Source organism: Acomys minous, assembly GCF_964271855.1.
Source record: "Acomys minous genome assembly, chromosome: 12".
Lineage (NCBI taxonomy): Eukaryota > Metazoa > Chordata > Mammalia > Rodentia > Muridae > Acomys > Acomys minous.
In genome coordinates this window covers 66,768,173-66,786,285 of record NC_140493.1, presented here as the reverse complement: position 1 = coordinate 66,786,285, position 18,113 = coordinate 66,768,173, and the positions used below count along the sequence as shown (strand labels likewise).

Below are 18,113 nucleotides of genomic sequence, written 5' to 3'. Positions count from 1 at the left end.
AATATGTGGATCATTTTAGTTCATCTAGTTTTAGATTTTAAACTATATTTTGGCCTGAAAAGTTCATTTGTCAACATAAGTCATCAAATCACAGATTATTTGAAAAAAACAGGAGAAAAAATATGTATATTACTGACACTAGACCAACCCACTAGTCCCGAGGAAGCCCCAGGGGCCAGTGTCCAGGTGAGCGGGAGTGCAAAACCTAAAACCAGAGGCAAGGGTCTTAGCCTCCCCTGTGCCCCCTGTCTTTCTCTCAGACCATTCATAGGCTCGTTGCCCCAGGAGGAACAGGGAAAGTGGATCTGAGCCTACCAGTCCATAGAGAAACCCAGGGGACCAAGCAGCTGTGCATATCGCCCCCAGACACAGCCCTAAAGTGGTACACTCAGATGGTCTAATCTAAGAACCAGGAGGAAGGGTGCACATTCCCTAACAGCTGAACAGGTTCCTGCCAGTGATAACCAGGAACTTGGTATCTGAGACTGAACGGCGGGCAGTGTAACTCCAGACTGGGACTACTAGCCCAGGAAAAACACAGGACAACAGGTTGTTCTGATCTCAGAAAAACCTGCAAGTCCTGAGAAAGCCTCAGGGTCTAGAAACCACTGCAACATGAGCACAAGACCAGAACCCTGAGCCAAAGGTGTTTGCATCAATTGCACCCCTTGTCTTCCTCCCTGACCACCAGCGGCCATGCCAGCCCAAGAGGAACAGAGAGTGTACATCAAGCACACCAGCCCTCAGAGAGACCCAGGGCCCACACAAGGTCTCAGGTAGTGCAATTACACCTCCAGCCACAGCTTTAAGGCTTCCCGCAGCTGAGCAGGAATGCCTGTGAGAGTGTCACACCTGCCCACTCTCTGTCTCCCTCTCTGGATGCTCAATGGGCCTGTTGGCCCAGGCAGAACAGAGAGGGTGGATCAGGGCCCCAACTTCAGAAACAACAAAATGACTAGAGGTCAACACAAAACCTTAAACAACAACCCCCCAAAAAATATGGCATCTTCAGATCCCAACTATCCCAATGAAAACAACCCTAAGAACTCAAACACAATTGAAATACAAGAAAATGACCTCCAATCTACAGTAATGAAGATGACAATGGAGCAAACAAATAATATCCAAAAGCAAATGCAGGAAGAAGCAGCCAAACAAATTGAAGACATTAAAAAGGCCTATAGAAAGGAACTGGAAAAAATCCAGGAAAAAACAAACAGCCAGATGATTGAAATCAATAAAACAATTCAAGATCTGAAGGCCCATAGAAAGTCGCTGGAAGAAACTCAAGAAAACACAAACAGCCAGATGAAGGAAATCAATAAAATGGTTCAAGATCTGAAGATGAAAATGGAAACAATGATAAAAATACAGACAGAAGAAAGATAGGAACAAACAAACTCGGAGAAGCATGCAAGTAATACAGGCCTAAGCTTCTCTAACAGAATTCAAGAGATGTAGGAACGAATCTCGGCAGTAGAAGATTCTATGGCAGAACTTGAAACACACATTAAAGAAAATGCTAAATCTGAAAACTTCCTGACACAAAACATGTAAGAAATAAAGGGCACCATGAAAAGACAAAATCTGAGGATAATAGGAGTTGAGAAAAGAGAAGATGCCCAGCACCAAGGACCTGAAAATATCTTCAACAAAATCATAGAAGAAAATTTCCCCAATCTAAGAAAGGAGAAGCAAATAAACATACAAGAGGACTATAGGACACCAAATAAAATAGACCAGAAAAGAAAATCCTCCCACCACATAATAATCAAGACACAAAGTATACAGAATAAAGAAAAATATTAAAAGCGTCAAGGGAAAAGGGCCAATTAACATTTTATGGCAAACCTATCAAAATTACACCCCACTTCTCAACAGAGACCATAAAAGCCAGAAGGGCCTGGACAGAGGTCCTGCAAACCCTAAGAAACCATAGGTTCCAGGCAAGACTACTCTACCCAGCAAAACTCTCAATAAATATTGATGGAGAATACAAGATTTTCCATGATAAAAACAAATTCAAACAGTTCCTTAACCACTAATCCGGCCTTACAGAAGTTAATACAAGGAAAACTCCAAACCAAAGTGACAAACTACAACTGACACTATATGGAATTTAGATAACTATACAGCTGCAAAAACAACCACATAAGTACTCTTCTGCAACCAACATCAAAATCATGGGAATTAACAGTCACTGGTTGTTGGCTCTGTTTCTTAACAATATAAACTTTATTATACAACCCAACTAGCTTACACAAGGAGGAAAAAAGGTTAAAGGACAAAAGAATGAACCTTCCAGTATCCGTTCCACGGCCGGGTCCTTAGGTGTCTCTGGCCTGTGTGCTGGTCCAGCCTGTTCACTGTTCCATGTGTGCTCAAGCCCAGTCTGAACCTGTTGTTCTTTCCTCCCCACCTGTCTGAGTCACATGGGAAGGGCGGTCTCCTTCTCCCATTGAGTGCCAATTAGAAAAACAATAGTCCAGGTGGGGTTTTCAGGTCAACTTCCTGAATTCCAGGCCCAGGATGGCTCCACTCAGTCTGTCACAAGGTATCTATGGGGTGTCCCAAGGGTAAAGCCCGCCAAGACTGTTTTTACCTGTGACAAAGCTTAATCTTTCTCACAATTGGTCACTAATATCTCTCAACATTAATGGTCTAAAATCTCCAATAAAAAGACACAGACTAATCGAATGGATGCATAAGCAAGACCCAACATTCTTCCGCATCCAAGAAATACATCTCAGCCACAAAGATAGACATTAGCTCAGGGTAAAAGGCTGGGAAATAGTATTCCAAGCAAACGGACACAAGAAGCAAGCTGGTGTAGCCATTTTAATATCTAATAAATTAGACTTTAAACAAAATTAATCAAAACAGATGAGGAAGGACACTTTACACTAATCAAAGTTAAAGTCAAAGAAGATGACATCACAATGCTGAACATCTATGCTCCAAACACAAGAGCACCCACATTTGGAAAAGACCTATTAACAAAGCTCAAACCACACATCAATCCCTACACACTAATAGTGGGAGACTTCAACACCCCACTTTCCCTGAAGGATAGGTCATTGAAACAAAAACTAAACCAAGAAGTAACAACATTAACCAACATCATGAATCAAATGGATCTAACAGATATCTACAGAAATTTTCACCCAAACACAAAGGATTATACATTCTTCTTAGCACCCCATGGAACCTTCTCCAAAATTGACCACATAATAGGTCACAAAGTAAGCCTCAAGAGATTCAAGATTGAACTAATACCTTGTATACTATCAGATCACCATAGTCTGGGACTGGACTTCAATAACAACAGAAACAATAAAAAGCTTATACACATATGGAAACTAAACAACTCTCTACTTGATGACACCTGGGTCAGGGAAGAAAGAAAGAAAGAAATAGAAGACTTTCTGCAATTCAATGAAAATGAAGGAACAACATACCCAAATTTGTGGGACACATTGAAGGCAGTGCTAAGAGGAAAATTCATAGCACTAAGTGCCTTTAAGAAGAAAGTGGAAACATCCCACATAAGCAACTTAATGACACAGCTAGATGCCCTAGAAAAAAAGAAACAAAAAAACCCAAGAGGAGTAGATGTCTGGAAATAATCAAACTCACGGCTAAAATCAATAAATTAGAACAAAAAGGACAATTTAAAGAATCAAATCAACAAGATAGACAAACCATTAGCCAAACTAACTAAAAGGCAAAGAGACACTATCCAAATCAACAAAATCAGATATGAAAAGGGAGACATAACAACAGACACTGAAGAAATACAAAGAATCATAAAATCCTATTTTAAAGGCATATATGCTACAAAATTTGAAAATCTAAGGGAAATGGACAATTTTCTTGATCGATTCCACTTGCCAAAATTGAATCAAAAACAGATGAACCAATTAAACAGTCCTATATCTCCTATAGAAACAGAAGCAATTATTGATAGTCTCCCACCCAAAAAAAAAAAAAAAGCCCAGGGCCAGATGGTTTCCGTGCAGAATTCTACTAGTCCTTCAAAGAAGAGCTAATACCAATACTCTTCAAGCTACTCCAAAAGATAGAAATGGATGGAACTCTACCAAATTCATTCTATGAGGCCATAGTCACATTGATGCTTAAACCCAACAAAGACCCAACAAAAAAAGAGGACTTCAGACAAATTTCTCTTAGGAACATTGATGCAAAAATACTCAACAAATTACTCGCAAAGTGAATACAACAACAAATCAAAGATATCATCCACCATGACCAAGTAGACTTCATTCCTGGCATGCAGGGTTGGTTTAATGTCTGGAAACCCATCAATGTAATCCACCATATAAACAAACTGAAAGAAAAAAACCACATGATCATCTCTTTAGATGCAGAAAAAGCATTTAATAAAATCCAACACCCTTTCATATTTAAAGTTTTGGAGAGATCGGGAATACAAGGCATATATCTAAAGATAGTAAAGGCTATATACAGCAAGCCAATAGGCAACATCAAATTAAATGGAGAGATACTCAAGGAAATTCCTCTAAAATTGGGGACCAGACAAAGCTGCCTACTTTCTCCATATCTCTTCAATATAGTTCTTGAAGTTCTACCCAGAGCAATAAGACAACAAAAGGAGATCAAGGGGATCTAAATAGGAAAGGAGGAAGTCAAACTATCCTTATTTAGTGACGATGTTATAGTGTACATAAGCGACGACCCCCAAAATTCCACTGGAGAACTCCTACAGCTGATAAACACCTTCAGCACATTGGCTGGATACAAAATTAACTCAAAAAATGTCAGTAGCCTTCCTATATACAAATGACAAACATGCAGAGGAAGAAATTAAGAAAGCTATTCCCTTCATGATAGCCACAAGCAATATAAAATATCTAGGAGTAACTCTAACCAAGCAAGTGAAGGACTTGTTTGAAAAAAACTTTAAATCTCTAAAGAAAGAGATTGAAAATGACATCAGAAGATGGAAGGATGTCCCTTGTTTGTGAATTGGGAGAATTAACATAGTAAAAATGGCCATCTTACCAAAATATATTTACAGATTCAATGCAATCCCTATCAAAATACCTACAAAATATTTTAAAGACATTGAAAGATCATTTCTCAACTTCATATGGAGAAACAAAAAACCCAGAATAGCAAAAATAACCCTATACAATAAAAGAATCTCTGGAGGAATTTCCATTCCTGATCTCAAGCTGTACTATAGAGCAACAGTAATTAAAACGGCATGGTACTGGCAGAGCAATAGGCTGGTGGACCAATGGAATTGAATTGAAGACCCAGAAATGAATCCACACACATATGGTCACTTGATTTTTGACAAAGAAGCCAAAACCATTCAATGGAAAAAGGATAGCATCTTCAACAAATGGTGCTGGTCTAACTGGATGTCTACATGTAGAAAAATGCAATTAGACCCATACTTGTCACCATGTACACAACTCAAGTCCAAGTGGATTAAAGACCTCAACATAAAACCAGAGACACTAAATCAGTTAGAAGAAAAAGTAGGGAAGAACCTGGAACACTTTGGCACAGGAGATAACTTTCTGAACGGAACACCAACAGCCCAGCCCTTAAGGTCAACAATTACTAAATTGGACCTCATGAGGCTGAGAAGCTTCTGTAAGGCAGGAGACACTGTCAAGCAAACAAAGCAACAGCCTACAGACTGGGAAAAGATCTTCACCAACCCTTCATCTGACAAAGGTCTAATATCAAAAATATATAAAGAACTCATGAAATTAAAAAACACCAAACCAAATAATCTGATTGAGAAATGGGGCTTGGAACTAAACAGAGAATTCTCAACAAAGGAATATCAAATGGCTGAGAAACACTAAAAGAAATGCTCAACGTCTTTAGTCATCAGAGAAATGCAAATCAAAACAACTCTGAGATTCCATCTTACTCCCATCAGAAAGGCCAAAATCAAAAAATCAAGCAACACCACATGCTGGCAATGATGTGGAGAAAGAGGAACATTCCTTCATTGCTGGTGGGAATGCAGTCTAGTGCAGCCACTTTGGAAAGCTATCTGAAACCATCACAGAAAACTAGGAATAAGGCTTCCTCAAGACCCAGCTATTCCACTGTTTGGAATATACCCAGAAGATATTCCAGCATACAACAAGGACATATGCTCAACCATGTTCATAGCAGCCTTATTCATAATAGCCAGAACATAGAAACAGCCTAAGTGTCCCTCAGTAGAAGAATGGATAAAGAAACTGTGGTACATATACACTATGGAATATTACTCAGCTATTAAAAACAAGGAATTCCTGAAATTTGTGGACAAATGGATTGAACTAGAAATTATCATAATGAATGAGTTAACCCAGAAGCAGAGAGACTCCAATAGTATATATACACTTATATCTGGACACTAGGCCAAGGGGTATGTCTCATGAAAATCTTTACTTAACAGGAAAATGGAACAGTGACAAGGACACCCTAAGGTGGGAGAAATATAGGAGATAGGGAAATAGATGGATCCAGAGGGTCCTAGAAACTTACAAGAAGAAAAGTATGATGGGCAGATCTGGGCCCAGGGGTTCTGCGTGATCTAGGGCACCAACCAAGGACAATATATGCAGTCATCATCAACCCCAATTCAGACCTAGCCAAGGGACAGAGTATTCTCCACAGTTAAGTGGAGACTGAGGACTGACTTTCACACTAACTCTGGTGCCCCTTATTTGGCCATGTCCCCTTGATGGGGAGGCCCGATGGCACTCGGAGGAAGGATAGCAGACTACCAAGAAAAGACTTGATAACCTAGCATCACATTCAAGGTGAGGAGATCCCCATCAGTCACAGTCATAAGGAAAAGGAATGGGGTGAAAATGGGAGGGAGGGAGGAATCGGAGGATGCATGGGATGGGATAGCAATTGAAATGTAATATGAATGATTTTATTTTTCAATAAAAAGTGTTTTTTAAAAAACTCTGCCCAGAATCGCAGGAAGCCGAGTGATCAAACAATGACTGGCTTAACATGAGGCCCAAACCACAAGGGGGAGCTCATGACTGAAACTGCCTGGATGGCCAAGACCTGGAAGCTGGATGTGCAGAGATGTGAAATAAAACAAAACATAACTGATGTAACATCCCTCACCACCAGGGCAATCAAAATGAAAATTACCTAGACATTCCATTACTTTCCAGGAAAAAGGCCATCATCAGGAAAATAAATGTCAAAAAACATTAGCAAGAGTCTGTATTCACTGTGCACCATGGCATATCAGTGCAATAACACATTACGTAACAATAAAAAAATCAACTATTGGCACACAGAACTACACAGACATACTTTGAAAACATTCCAATAGAAGCCATCCATGAAGAGCTTATATTTGCATGAAATGTCTGCAATGGGAAAATGTGTGAGAACATAATGTAGAGTGGATGTCTACGGATAGGTGGAGATGAGAAAATATGTGAATGGGCACAGGGATTCTTTGGAAGGGATAATGGGTTCTAAAATACTCTATAGACTGCTTGAAAGACTCTAAAAATACTAAAGCTATTTAACTACACTTATATAAGTAAATATCAGAGTTCTTTGGAACCTGAGTTCACCATAAAACCACAGCCACTTTTGCTTCTCATGTCAATGAAAACACAGAAGAGATTCATCATTCTTCTTGAAGTAATTGATACTGATTACCGAGGAAAATGTGGCTGCTCAACACAAGCAGAAAAGGCAGCACTCTGTCTAAAATCCTGAAGTCATAATTAGACCCACTTTCTATTTCCACCCACAAATATGAAATTTACTAATGTAAAAGAATCTAATAAATATTAAATCAAGACCAAGAAAAATTCCATTGGCTTGAAACTTTGTGTTTTATTATTATTAGGTAAAGAACCTTACCCAACCAATGAATGCCAAGTTCAGGAAATTATTCTCAAGGAAGGAATTTTAAATGCTACCTATGACCTCATGATCAATGGTGAAAATGGCATTAGAAAGCAATCTCACATGTATGGAGATTGGATCACAGAGGTAGTAGGTTTAAATAAGCTTTTCATAGAAAGGTAAGAAGACATGAATGAACAGGCATGGGAACATAGACTTCTCTAATGTCAGGAAAACATTAAAACATCTGCTTTCAATATTCTTTCACTTTTGACATACTGGAAAATATAGCATGTTAGATAATGAAGTCTACATTTTTCCAGAGAGTTGCATATCTGCCCTAAGTCTTTCTGCAGGTACTCAGTAATGTTGAATTTAGATGCTGTTCTTGGAAACTTTTCCATGTGTGTGTGTGTGTGTGTGTGTGTGTGTGTGTGTGTGTGTTTTGTTGTTGTTGTTGTTGTTGTTGTTGTTTTCTATGATATCATTCTGCTTAAAAGCTACTGTTGGAGGAGTAACCTGGGGCACAACTAGTAGAAGTGAGCTGCTTGTTGTTCTCTGAGCCACACCATGACATTCCAGAGGAGTCCTGCAGGGACCTATGTACATCCAGGCCTTCTTGGACCCAGGAACATTCAGGGACATCCAGGTTAGGTACCCCCACCCTTCCCTACCAGTCCTCTCCCTGCCAGGTCTACTTGGTACACAGCCAGCAGAAATGAGCTGTATACTGTCCTCAGAGCTCCATTGTCCACATTTCCAAGGAGGCCAGGACAGCCTTAGCAAGATACAACTTAGGGTTCTTCCCTCCAATTCCCTGATTGCTTGGTCCTCTAGTGGCATAGCCAGCAGAAGTGAGCTGAGCTCTGTCTCCTTTGATACATTGTCAGGCCCATGACTCTGCCTCCCTTCCTTCTTGCAGAACCCAAGAAATGTTCAGATCCACCTAGGGCACAGCCAGAAGAGGTGAAAATTGGGCTATTCCCCTGAGCTCTATTTACCTCCAAGGCTCTGACTGTTTGTTTGTAAGGCTTCTTACCACCATCAAGAATATTCAATACCAATACCAGAATCAATCAGATAACTAAAGGCAAACATAAGAACATAATAACAAGAGCTAAGGCAATACGGAATCATCAGAGCCCAGCTATTCTATTACAACAAGCCCTGGATATCCTAACACAGCCAAAGTGCAAGGAGAAGATTTTAAATCTAAACTTATGAAGATGATAGAGGCCTTTAAAGAAGAAATAAATAAATCCCTTAAGAAATACATGGAAACATAAAAAGGTGAAGGAAATTAGTAAAATGGTTCAAGACTTGAAAACAGAAATAGAAGCAATAAAGAAAACATAGACTGAGAGAATCCTGGACATATAAAACCATGAAGAGAACATACACTGCACATGGAAGCATCATCAATAGAACGTAAGAGATGGAAGAGAGAATCTCAACCATAGAAGATATTATTGAAGAAATTGATACATCAGTCAAAAAAGGTTAAACTTAAAATGTTCCTGCAAAAAAAGCATCCAAGAAATCTAGAACACAATAGAAAAATAATAAGGATAAAAGAAGAAGACTCTCAGATTCAAGGACCCAAAAAATATTTTTTAAAAAATGATAGAAAACTTCCATAACTTAAAGAAAGAGATGCCAATAAACATACAAGGAGATTACAGAACACCAAATAGTTGGACCAGGAAAGAAAATCCTCCCACCACATAATTATCCACACAATAAAGAAAAATATTAAAAGCAGCAAGGTAAAAAGGTAAAGTAACATATAAAGGCAGACATATCAGAATTACACCTGCTTTCACAACAAAAGCAAGAAAGGCCTGGGCAGATATATTGCAGACTCTAAGAGACATGAAAGGTCAGCCCAGACTACTATACCCAGCATAACTTTTAGGCATCTTAGATGGAAAAAACAAGATATTCTATGACAAAACCAAATTCAAACAGTATCTATCCACAAATCTGGCCATACAGAAGATACTGGAAGAAAATCTCCAACTCAAGGAAGTTAACTATACCAAAAAAGAAGAGGAGGAGGAGGAGAAGGAGGAGGAGGAGGAGGAGGAGGAGGAGGAGGAGGAAGAAGAAGAAGAAGAAGAAGAAGAAGAAGAAGAAGAAGAAGAAGAAGAACCCTGAAAAACAGATAACCCTACAGCACCAAAACCAAAACACACACACACACACACACACACACACACACACACACACACACACTACCACCACCAAAATCAAAACAACAAGAATTAAAAATCATTACTCATTAGTATTTCTCAACATCAATGGACTCAATTTCCCATTAAAAAGACATGGGCTAACAGAATAAATGCAAACACAGGACCCATCATTCTGCTGTATACAAGAAACACACCTCAGCAAAAAATGATAGACTCTACCTCAGAGTAAAGAGCTAGAAAAAATGTTTTCCAAGCAAAAGATGTAATAAGCAAGCTGCATTAGCCATTCTAATATTAAATAAAAGAGACATTCAACCAAAATTAACCCAAACAGATGGAGAAGGATACTTCATACTCATCAAAGGAAAAATCATCAAGATGACAACCCAGTTATGAAAATCTATGCCCCAAATGAGATGGCACCGACTTTCATAATAGAAAAATTACTAAAGTTTAAATCACATATTAAAACTCACACATTAAGAGGGGAGATTTTGGAGACAGAGTCAGGGAGATCAATGTGAGCTGGAGGCAAGCCTGGTCTACAAAGCAAGTGCAGGACAGCCAAGGCTACACAGAGAAGCCTTGTCTTGAAAAATAAGAAATAAACAAAACAGAGTAGGAGCCTTCAACACCACTCTCTCACCAATGGACTGGTCATCAAAACAGAAAGTAAACAGAGAAATAATGAACCTAACCAACATTATGAATCAAATAGACTTACCAGATATATACAGAACATTCAATCCAAACACAAAAGAATATACCTTCTCAACACCTCATAGTACCTTCTCCAAAATGGACCACATAGTAGGTCACAAAGAAAGCTGTGAGAAAGATTGTAAGCTTTGCCACAGGTGAAAGCAGTCTAGGCAGGCTTTGACCTTGGGCACACCATGGATACTTCCTGAAATTAACTTTGAGATAGACTGGGTGGAGCCATCCTGGGCCTGGAGTTCAGGAAGCTGACAGGGACTCCATCTGGATTATTGTGTTTCTAATCAACCCTCGACTGGAGGAGAAGACCGGCCCTTGCACATGAGAGGCAGACAGGCAGCAAGGATGAGAGAGGCAGCAAGCAGGTTTGGACTGAGCTTGAGCACATGTGGATCAGGAAAAGGACCAGCGCACAAGTCAGAGACACCTAGGGACCAGTGCCATGGAATGGATACCAAAAGGTTCAATCTTGTCCCCTTTAACCCTTTTTCCCTCTTGTGTAAAATAGTTGGGTTGTATAATAAAGTTTAATTGTTAATAAACAGAGCCAACAGAAAGCCTCAACAGGTACAAGAATATTGACACAACACTTTGTATTTCATCAGACCACCATGAGTTAAAGCTGAACTTGAACAACAGAATGTACAGAATGCCTACAAACTCAGGGAAACTGAACAACTCTTTATCCATTGACCACTAGGTCAGGGAGGAATAAGGAATGAAATAAAAGTGAAAGAAAGAATTGAGGGAGCCAGAGGGTTCAAAAACATGACAGGAAGATTTACAGCACCCATGGGCTCACAGAGGTTGAATCAACAATCAAAGAGCGTGCATGGGCTTTACCTAGGCCACCTACGTATATGTAGTAGATGTGCAACATGGACATCATATGGGTTCCCGACCATAGGAGAGGAGCTGCCTCTGACTCTTGCTGCCTTTGGATCTCTTTTCCCTATCTGGGCTGCCTTCTCTGTCCTCATTGGGAGAGGGTGCACTTGGTTTGACTCCTACTTGATGTGACAGGATGGGATGGTACCCTTGGGTAGCCACCTTTTCTCTGTGGAGAAGGAGAGAAGGGAGTCCTGAGAATATCTCAAGGATGGGAATAGGAAGAAAAGAGGGAAAGATTACAAGCAGGCTGTAAATGGATTAAACAAATAAATTAATGGAAAAAAAACTAGTGTTCGTTGGTCTGAAGAGATGGCTCAGTAGTTAAAGGCCAGGCTTACAGCCAAAATTTAAAAACTATACAAGGATTCTTGTGCTAATTTTTGTTGTGTGGAACACTTTAATGCAATAGTAATCTGAACAATTCTTGATAATTGGGGGCAGATTTCACTCACCCCTTCTCACTACCCTCCCAATCAAAGTGGGCTGCAATCAAGCAGAATCCCTATTCATTACCTGAACAGGTAACAAGTATGCATCTTTCCATGCTTTTTGGTGCTGTTATTTGGTATTTTTTTGCTTGTTGTTGTTCTTTAAATTCTGCATTCTCCTAAGTGTAGAAACAAGAGATTGGTGCTGTAATTGGTCTCCACTAGAGATCCCTGGGGTAAATTGGTCCTGGAAAGGCCCTTGATAATTACTGTGTCTTTAATGCATTACAGAGGATCTGGCCTCTTCTGGGATACAGGGCACCTAAGGACCAGTGATGGCAGCAGGGGATGCAAGTAGGGATGATGCATGTAGGTGATAAATACAGAGGCTGCTATTCCTATGTCTGCAAATAAAACAAAGATAAGCAGGATCCTGAACCATAAACTGTGTCTCACCTCAGCAGAGCTGGCTACCTTCAAGAAAATAGGCATGTGTCTTGCTGTAAATCTATATGAAATTCCTGTCTTATGCAGGACAGTTTTTCAGGTATAACAATTTTCTTCTTTCTATGTCTTCAAAAGTTTTCCCATATTGTTCTAGTATTTGTTCAGTGGTCATCATGTAACTCCTTTCGTTTTGATGGGCTCATTACAATTACTCGTCATATAATTTTTTTCTCAATGTCATACCATTTCAACACAACAGCAGCCCTGTGCGATGGAGGTCAATACCATCATTCTGAAGGATTGTTTCCTGTTGACCTGTAGGGACTCAGCAAACCTGAACTATCATCCTATCCAAGATGATGATTTACTCTATCTGCAAAGTCTGTGTTTTAGTGCTATTGTATGTGATTTCTCCTAAGTACAGTCCATCAAGGGTGACATTAATATCAACTATTACATTATATATGTAAATATAAAATGAGAGCTACTCAACCAAACTCAGTGCTTCTACAGCATACAATGTGATATGCAGGTGCATCAAATGTTAGAAACCTATCCCTTGTAATTTTCATGTGCTGTTTCATTTGATAACTGTAGGTTTGCCATATAAAGGAGGTTTTGGAGTCCATTGATAGCAATAGCTGATGGTGACTTTTCTGGTTTCTGATCCTTCCCCATATGCTTACATAACACAAAGCTACTGTTCATTTACATGTGAAGCAGAAACTGGGCATGGTGACACATGCCTGTCATCCCAGAGCTTGGAAATCAGAGGCAGGACTGTTGAATGCTTGAGGCCAATCTTGGATACATAAAGAGATCATGTTTTTAAATAGCGCAAGATTTCTCCTCTATGGTTTCCCCTCTGTAACGTATAATGTCTAAGTGTAAAAACTCTGAAGTCAGCTACATTAAACATATCAGTTTCTGAGGATGCACGCTCTCATATGTGGTTGTAGCATTTTAGAGAATGTTGCTTAGATCTCTTGATATTTATCCTGTTTTGTCAGCTTTGAGACATCTGAGAGTTTCATTGGCAAGTTTTGTAAAGAATCACAGGATAACATGTGTACGTGTGTGTGTGTGTGTGTGTGTGTGTGTGTGTGTGTGTGTGTGTGTCCATGCATGTGACTAGGATACAGACTGCATAGTGTGAGAGACTGACAAGGGGAATATTTGAAGAACTAACTGTCTAGAACACTGGAATCCCTGCAAAGAGTGGATGTTACAGACTTGTATCTAAGGCAGAAGATGCAACATTTTCTACACATTTTCTTTTTTTCTCACTCCTTCATCTGAATGCAGGAAGCTCACCATGTACTGAAGTGTAAGTTACTTTCTCAAGTCTACAGATTTTAGTGACATTTAGACAATATAAGCATAGCAATCAATATGGTCCAAAATTGCTATCAGAGCTTCACTAACTTGATGCATAACTTAACCATCACTTAAGTATCTGGGGAATAGCTCTAGTGAAGATTCCAAAGTAACATGTTGCTTCCTCTCTTTGATAATTTATACCATTCATCATCCTATCTGTTATCTGCATCAATATCAAAGACATATTGAAGACTGAAACGTTGGATATTACTGAGAAGTGATAAAAATTATTATCTTTTACACTGAAGTAATACAACATTAGATTTCTGGAAATCAGTATAGAGTTCAAATTTAGTGCAAAATGCTGAAGTGTATGTAATTAAGTGGAGATTTTCCTCCATTTAAAGTTGAAGAAATCTGAATCAGTTTGAGCAGCAGGTAACAAATCTTCACTGTCCAAATTTATGCACCGTGACAAGTATTAGCCCTAGTTGGACATTAAGAATGACTGTAAATAAACAGAGTGAAGATATGTGTGACCTTCCTTCCATATCATTTACATTTAATGGAAAGATAGCTTTAAGCAGTGATCACAGTATTAATTGTGTGAGGTACATATAGACTGTAACATGGCTGAATATCTCGTTTAGAATATATAGAGAGAATAAATTTATCTGAGTGTGTGTAAAGCAATATGCTTGGCATATAAGTGTAGATGAGCCAGATGAAGTAGAAACAGTGGACAGGAAATGATAGGTAAGAGGAGGATCAACTATAAAATGTGGGAGGTGAAGAGTGCTAACACCAGCCTTGATGAAGAGAGAAATGCAAGTGTCACTGTGAGGCCATATGGGAATATACCACTAGCACACGTGAGAAAACAAAACAGCATTTGTGTCCCTGATAGGAGCTTGTCCTTATCTTCAGAGCCAAAGTACTAATGTGAAAAATAAATAGGGAAAAATATGAAGGAAGCTACTCCTCTGTTAGAATGACACAGTGTAGGGCTGGAGAGATAGCTCAGAAGTTAAGAGCATTGTCTGCTCTTCCAGAGGTCTTGAACTCAATTCACAGCAACCACATAGTGGCTCACAACCATCTATAATGTGATCTGATGCTCTCTTTTGGTATATATGCATGAAGAGTACTGTATGCATAATAGTAAATAAATAAATTTTTTTTAAAAAGAATGCCACAGTGTAAATGAAGCATGTTGAAAGAGAATTGAATTGATAGGGGACATCAGAACATGGACATGAACTAAGGCTGCCTCTGTATTCCAGTAAAGACAAGATGTCCTCCTCATATATTGATATAATCTCACATACAGGAATGGAGAAATATGAGGATAATGGGAGACAGACTCTGATTAATGCATGACAGCAGTTCAACGTAAGAAAAAAATGAATGGATTGAAACTCACATAGTTCTGACTCTAACGTGAATTCCTTTTTTTAGAGATTTTATTTTGTTTATTGGCATATACATTTATATTATTACACTTAAATAAAAAATTACATACAGCAAAAAGAATCACAAAACAATAAGGAATAGGTGAATGTTACATTCATAATGTTTTGTCTAATTGTATTTGGCAACCTTGTAGAAAACATCTTTCCTATCTTGGTGATTCTAGAATTCTGAATGAGAATCAATATCTATCATATCTCATCTCTGTCAACTTAAAACATCTATCTAGAACTAAAAATATCTTAACCCCTAAACAACTAAGCTTAATTGTAAGACTAAACTATCTGGTCTTCAACCCCATCATAAATTTGAGCACGAATGAAATTTAATTTCTTGACTGAACTGTAAGTGCAGGTTAGCAGCTTCCCAAATGAGGGGGAAAATGACAGAGACAGTTTACTGCCTGAACAATCACCCAAAATTCTCTATGATGTTGGAGCATCATCTTTAGCTCTCTGGCACAATATATGTTACAGACATATTTGTGAAACAGGAACTTTTGAGGACTTGCTTACCCTGTCTTGTCAGAGTTTGGCCATTGACTCTGCCTATATCCAAGCTTGCCATTTACAGACAAAATTCTGTCTGTGGTAGAAACGACTTGTCTGGTGGCCTGTTTACCACTTTTGAAGCTGTCTTCATAAGGAGGTTCTTTGACACTCATTCTGTAGACCATGCTGGAAATGAACTCAAAGAGATCTGGCTGTGTCTGCCTCCCGAGTTCTGGGATTAAAGGCATGCATCACCACTGCCCAGGCTCTGTTCTGAATTTCTTTTATTACACTAGGAATACTGGAAAGGTTTGAGAATGAGGAATGTTTGGGAGACAATAAAGTGACCTCATGAATTTCCACTGGGGCTTTGTGCTACTGATGCCTGTCACACAGGCAATGGAAGGAAGATGGTTAGTTAACAATGGAGTAGAAATCTGGATGTTACAGGGACAGTCATGTCTGGGTTTGAAATGGTAATCTAAGGCATTGGGTTTATTTAAAATTATGATAATAAAGTTTATGTAAATGCTTCAAATATATTAATATACAAATTAACATCGAACATGTTACAAATGAGCAAACTGGCTACACAGGATGGGCAGAAGTAGAAAAGAAAAGCACTAGTTCATTTAGTATCTTAGTATAAGTGGCATAGGACTGTCTAGGAAAGGATAGGAGACAGAAACCTACTAGGGAGAAGTTGAGAAAAAACAGTAATGATTGTAATGATTGCAGACACTGGGAGGTTTGAAATTATAATTACTATGATGACTGTCAGAACCATTGTAGTAGAATATATGTCATAGATATATGTTCATCTTCTTTTAAGTTTTAATAGAACCTGTTATTTTCTCATTAGGATACTGGAGAGGAAGACTGATAATGAGCAACAAAACACTGATCTCCCAATTCCTTCTCCTGGGCCTGCCCATCCCCCCAGAGCACCAGCTCCTGTTCTATGTCCTGTTCCTGGCCATGTACCTCACCACTGTCCTTGGGAACCTCCTAATCATCATCCTTATTCACCTGGACTCCCATCTCCACATGCCCATGTACTTCTTTCTCAGCAACTTGTCCTTCTCTGACCTCTGCTTTTCCTCTGTCACAATGCCCAAGTTGCTGCAGAACATGCAAAGCCACAATCTATCCATCTCCCATGGAGGCTGCCTGGCACAAATATACTTCTTTATGGTTTTTGGAACCATGGATATCTTCCTTCTTATGATCATGGCCTATGATCGCTATGTGGCCATCTGCTTCCCGCTCCATTACTCCCGCATCATGAGCCACAAGCTCTGTGTGAGTCTAGTGCTGCTGTCCTGGGCACTTACTGTGATGTATTCCCTATTGCACACCCTACTCTTGGCTAAGTTGACATTCTGTGAGGACAACGTGATCCCCCACTTTTTCTGTGATATATCTGCCCTGCTCAAATTGGCCTGCTCTGACATTTATATTAATGAACTAATGATACTTATCTTAGGAGGGCTTGTTAGTGTTGTCCCATTCTTGCTGATTGTTGTGTCCTATGTACAAATTGTCTCCTCCATGTTAAAGGCATCTTCTACTCGGGTTATACACAAGGTCTTCTCCACCTGTGGTTCCCACCTGTCTGTGGTGTCCCTGTTCTATGGGACAATTATTGGTCTCTATATATGCCCATCAGCTAATAACTCTACTGTGAAGGAGACTGTCATGGCCATTATGTACTCAGTGGTGACTCCCATGCTGAACCCCTTCATCTACAGCCTGAGGAACAGAGACATGAAAGAGGCCCTGATAAGAGTCCTTTGGAAGAAGAAAATCTCTTTATAATAGCAACACTGGGTTTTTACATAATTTTTCTAGTAATATTGATATTAATTTTACAAAATGTATCCATACAAGGAGTCCCACATACAAAAATTTACTAGATGATATTCCATCCCTTACAAGATAAGGGGTGAGACAAAACCACCCGCAACAAATGTAAAGAACCCAGTAACAATATACCTAGGGTACGCATAAACTCTAAAATGGGAGTTTACATAAGTGTGAAAGTCCAGGTACAAAATGCCTAGGGTATGTATAAACTCTAAAGTGAGAGTTTATATAAAGTTTAAAAGGTGTAAGTGTACATCCTCAATGGAGATAAGGAGTGAGACAAAAACACCTTTAATACATGCAGAAACCCGGATACAAGATGCCTAGGGTAGGCATAAGTTTATTTAAGGCTTAATGCCTCTTCTTTTGCTCAGGGCAATTGGCTTGTCTCTAAAATGGGATAC

General features: G+C 39.2%; 1 protein-coding gene across 1 annotated transcript in view; it reads left to right on the top strand.

Annotated features, from left to right (window-relative positions):
• LOC311578373 (uncharacterized protein) overlaps positions 1 to 17,696 on the top strand; it is a gene marked incomplete at its 5' end in the record, with an annotated part of 29,058 nt that extends 11,362 nt beyond the window's left edge. Inside the window, one exon of the mRNA XM_084748207.1 lies at positions 16,706 to 17,696. Within this exon, the coding sequence (XP_084604333.1) occupies positions 16,706 to 17,661 (956 nt within the window). The 3' untranslated portion in view covers positions 17,662 to 17,696. The remainder of the gene's footprint in view (positions 1 to 16,705) is intronic.
• Positions 17,697 to 18,113: the final 417 nt, after the last annotated feature.